The sequence below is a fragment of the Etheostoma spectabile genome, chromosome 6 (assembly GCF_008692095.1).
Source record: "Etheostoma spectabile isolate EspeVRDwgs_2016 chromosome 6, UIUC_Espe_1.0, whole genome shotgun sequence".
In the NCBI taxonomy this organism is placed as follows: domain Eukaryota; kingdom Metazoa; phylum Chordata; class Actinopteri; order Perciformes; family Percidae; genus Etheostoma; species Etheostoma spectabile.
Window position 1 is genome coordinate 7,941,175 of NC_045738.1, and position 4,641 is coordinate 7,945,815.

A 4,641-nucleotide genomic window follows, 5' to 3' on the forward strand; every position below is an offset into this window, starting at 1 on the left:
AAACACATCCTAGACAAAAAGTGACAGTTTTGTTGCTGCATTACTTGGCTTGGTCATTTGAGTAATGACATAAAGTGAATTTGAAGACCTCGAATGTCATAATCTCACTGCAGTTTATATCTTGCAGACCCATGCTATCCCCTTGCGGCTGACACTTGTAAGAGCAATTATTGGACAGTACCACTATATCCTAATAAGGGGGTGCAATGGTCATATTTAGTCGTTAAATGGACAAGGGTTTTATGAGAGTCTTTAACAAAGACATTTTAATGTTTTGAGTTTTAATTTATTTTAAGTCAATATACTTTCAGACTGTTTTCTCGATGATAATGTCCACTGTACAGTTTTCTTGTCTTTGTCCAGATGAAATGTTCCGGAATGACGTCTAACGTGACGCCATCATCAAACATGGCTGACGAAGAAAACACAAACATGGAAGTTGATAAGGAAAAGAATAAACCTTTTGCTACCACAGTTAAGCCACTCGTTGACGCGGTTACCCAAAGAAATGGAAACCAGAACAATGTCAAAGGCAAAACGGACGCCGGTGAAAGCCGCGCCACAACGGAATACTGCAAGAAACTGCAGGGGTGGATGTGGCAGTACTACACGGGATATGTGAACTGGCAGAGCTGGATGGCAGCGTCAGCCATGTCCTCACCTTATTATTTACAGTCAGCCAGTGGAACGTCGACGATACCACTTGATATAAATTCCCAGAACTGGTATAACAGCCCGTTTGGTCTTCCGTTGTCGCCTTATCCACCTGCCGTCTCTCAAAGTATCCGGGTAGGTGAAGCCGCTGGCGGGGCTGCTGTGGCCGCTCAGCAGCAACAGCAGGCCCGGGAGAACGGAAATCCACAGAGACCAGGTGAACGTTGCTGGCTTTGAGTTGACCGTTAAGTCTCCAATTTGTCAAAATGTAAGGTTAGAGTACAGCAAACCACCCAGCGTTAGATGTAAAAAAACACGTCTTTTTAACGTAGCTCTATATCAAAGTGTATGTGCCGTGGTTCAGTCCTTCAATATGCAACCATACGAGAACGGTTTTGAATGACATGTTCAGCAATCAAATATGGTACCTGCATGACTTATTGCTACTTTTAACCAGGTCGGGAGTATAGCATTCCTTCACCTCTCCAAAGACTTCTGGCTGAGATGGTGGATTTTTTCATACTGTTTTTCATCAAAGCAACCATAATCATCAGTATTATGCATCTGAGTGGAATCAAGTAAGTTTCTTTAATTTCTGTAAATAGTGGTGGTCTGTAGACTATGCACTCGGCGTGGTGAAATAATGATTAGGCCTCTGTTTTTTCACCATTCAATTGAAAAAAAAAAAACTCTTTAGAATAATATTTTGTCTTTGCTTTATAGGGATGTTTCCAAGTTCGCCATGCATTTCATAGTGGAGGAAATAGATGAGGACACATCAATGGAAGAGCTTCAGAAAATGATGCTTGTTGCACTTGTGTACCGGATATTAGTGTGTTTTTACGAGGTGAGACTAAACAGACTAAACAGTGGTCTGTACCTTAACTGAAACCAACCTGCGTAATTAAGGGGTAATATTTGATCAATCCTGGATTGATAACCACGTTAAGCAACTGACCAGATCTTGTTGTTCTTTTTGTTCCTTTTGTTTTTTAACAATATTAGTAAACTGAGATCTGTAGTTTCAACTGCTGAACTTGAGATGTCTATACAAGCATTAATTTTATTTTGCATAGCTATTGTAACACAACTTTCTCTTCACTTAGTATTTCTGCTCTTGATTGTCTTCAGTCAATTCAGAATGCTCTTGCGAGGCTACTCACTAGGTCAAATAGACAATATCGCATTACCCATTAACTATCTTCACTGGCTCCTTGTTGCATATAGGATTCACTTTAAAATGCTTACACTTAACGTACAGAGCAGTGCACGGTCCGGCTCATACATATGTGGCTGAACTACTTCACTCTTTAAGGTCAAATATGTTAAACTTGCTGTGCCCCAGCCTTAAGACCTTTGGGGGTTGAGTTTATGAGAACACTGGAATGCTCAGCCTCCACACTTACAGACTTATGTTTATTTCTGTGGATTTGTTTAAAAGGCAGATAAAGACACAGCTGTTTAGACAGGCATTTGGTTAACCTGTCTGCATTTTCTTGTATGCTTTTTATGCCCCTGTAAAGCACTTTGTGACTAATGTCTGTGAAAAATGGCATCTAAATACATTTCTTTGAAAATTTTGGAAAGCGCCCCATCCAGTTAAATGACAGCTCCTACACCGTTCTCCCTTCAGATTGTGTGCATTTGGGGAGCAGGAGGAGCCACTCCAGGGAAGTTTCTTGTTGGACTCAGAGTTGTCACGTGTGACTCATCAATTCTGGTTCAGCCTAACAGGGTGCTTGTAGTGCCAGCAACCAATGTCTCTCTGTCAGCGTGAGTAGTTAATTTGAAAGGTTATGTTTCAAAATTTCCACAACAAACGTATTCGTCCTGTATGTAATGTAACTACTGTGTCTGTCTCCCTCTGCAGATCCACTGTCCGAGCCTTGAACAAGAACTTTTCAATTGCCTTCTTTTTTCCAGCCTTCATAACACTTCTGTTCTTCCAGCACAACAGGACTGTGTATGATATGGTAGCTGGTACAATTGTTGTCAAGCGCTCCAGGATCAGATGACCCAGAAGAGAGTCTTACACTAATACTAAACATGCACGGTGCTAGTGTGTTTTGTTTGATAAATACCTGCAGAACTCAGACATTAGCCTTTCAAGGTATCATCAGAACATGCAGGAGCATTAAGATGGTTGCAGAGAGTTTGATACACATCTGTATGAACTATCTCAGTTCCCTACAACTTCGGTTTGGTTTGTCTCGGACACGTACTGTATTTCTACATGTATTGCTACATGCTGCTTTCAGAAACTGTTCCTGTGCCAAATTGATGTCTCCTTTGCAGACAGGAATAATGATGGTATATGGTACCGTTTCATTAACACCACATTTGGCTCTTTAAAATACTAATCTTGCAGATTAAGGGTGAATATCTCTTATCACTCAGTATTGAAGTTGCTAATCATGTATTCATGAGATTATACCTTCAGTATCTCTTTGTATTCAAATATTGTCTTAAGACTGTTGTATACTCAGAATTTTCAATTTTGAGTTGTTGACCTTCATCACTGCAGGAGTTACGGCCTCACAATCAGCTCTTTTAGCTGTTGAAACTCTGTGGTTCTTAGGCACATTTAATTGTATCGAAAGGAAATGTTAACCTTATCACAATTGCTTTTCCTTTTTACTCTAAAAGCATGTGTGTGACTGAAATTTAATGTATGACACATTTTATGTGATTAGCCGTTATTTGCATTTAAAAAAGATTAAATGAAACCACCACTATTTCCCTGCATGTTTGAGATGTATGTATGTCTTTTAGCAGTTTATCTGTGCTACTATATAATAATTCCCAAAATGTTTTGATACAAATTAAGTGGCCTCATGTTTGTTAGCTTAAGTTGCATTGACTCAATAACATGCAATTATATTTTTGCCTCATGTAATGGGTGCATATAAGTTTAGAGACACTATTGGGTAAAGAAATGAGTGGAGAAACACAACAAATGCAGACCCTTCCGTACAGAGCCAGCAAGGTCACTGAATAGTTAAAATAAGTGCTGTGAATCAAAACCTGTGGTTTTCATAGTCACCAAATCTTAACCAATGGCATTTGGGAGATTTTGGACTGACTTTTTAGTTCTTGTATAATTCATGCAAAGTTGCATTGAAGCTACTCTGGAAGCTTGTGATGGCGCAAACCACTTAAGGGACTATGATGTTTTTTCCTTAACCACCCATTTGTACGTTTTCCATTTAGTATGCCACAGTATGTGTAAGATTTTGTCTAAATTGCATTTTTCTTCCTAAAAACTTGTGAATGTATTCTACTCTAATTTATTTAAGAAAATATGAAGCATAGGTGTTTTTCAAGTTTAATATTTCACAATAAATTAACCTTGTAATTCATCTAATAATTGCAATCCATACATGCAGTAATTTCTAAGATTTAATTTCTAAAAGTAAAAAGAAAATACAGGGCACAGTGATCACATTCTTAGTTACCGGGGTTTAGCTTTTTGTTGGTCATACAGACATCACCTTTCCTGGGTCAATGCAATAGCAGAAGAAGCCCACAAGACTGTTATCTAAAAAAAAAAACTATTTTAAACAAATATCTGTCTGTGTGTAATTCTCATTTATCATCACAAAGTCAATCACAAATAAGCGTCTGCCCTGAGAGAAAAGACATTTCTCTCATCCTTTGATTTTTCTGGCATGTCTTTGAATAGTTGGCAAAGTGTTGACATGGTGATTGTGTTGGGCCCACTAAGTGGCAGCTTCAGCTGACAGCCACAGATGGTACTCCCAGATTACAGAGCGACCCCCCCCCCACATGCTGCTGCATGCACCATGCCATTACTGTAGGCGACGGAATAATATAACTCATAGTTGTGAAGGGCTTTATAGAGGAACAGAAAAGTGTGGGCAGACACTACCCACCACCCACCACCATTACTGCACTGTATACTGATGAGTCTATTTGTAATCTAATATTGTATCCATATGCTCTAGCTCGTATCAAAAGGGAAAATGC

The 4,641-nt window shown here is 39.2% G+C and overlaps 1 protein-coding gene across 1 annotated transcript; it reads left to right on the forward strand.

Moving 5' to 3' along the window:
• The first annotated feature begins 313 nt into the window (after window positions 1-313).
• Window positions 314-4,011, forward strand: fam8a1b (family with sequence similarity 8 member A1b). Its single transcript, XM_032519449.1, has 5 exons — window positions 314-871; window positions 1,112-1,232; window positions 1,378-1,501; window positions 2,288-2,427; window positions 2,525-4,011. Exons 1-5 carry the CDS (start codon window positions 364-366, stop codon window positions 2,667-2,669), a joined length of 1,038 nt encoding a protein of 345 aa, XP_032375340.1. The 5' UTR covers window positions 314-363; the 3' UTR covers window positions 2,670-4,011.
• The last annotated feature ends 630 nt before the right edge of the window (window positions 4,012-4,641 follow it).

What these genes read in the sequence shown, in the direction of transcription:
- fam8a1b (XM_032519449.1), top strand. Translation starts at nt 364, where the DNA reads ATGAAATGTTCCGGAATGACGTCTAACGTGACGCCATCATCAAACATG. An exon ending in ATGCATCTGAGTGGAATCAA is followed by an intron (nt 1,233 to 1,377) that starts GTAAGTTTCTTT and finishes TTTGCTTTATAG; the next exon opens with GGATGTTTCCAAGTTCGCCA. An exon ending in ACCAATGTCTCTCTGTCAGC is followed by an intron (nt 2,428 to 2,524) that starts GTGAGTAGTTAA and finishes CTCCCTCTGCAG; the next exon opens with ATCCACTGTCCGAGCCTTGA.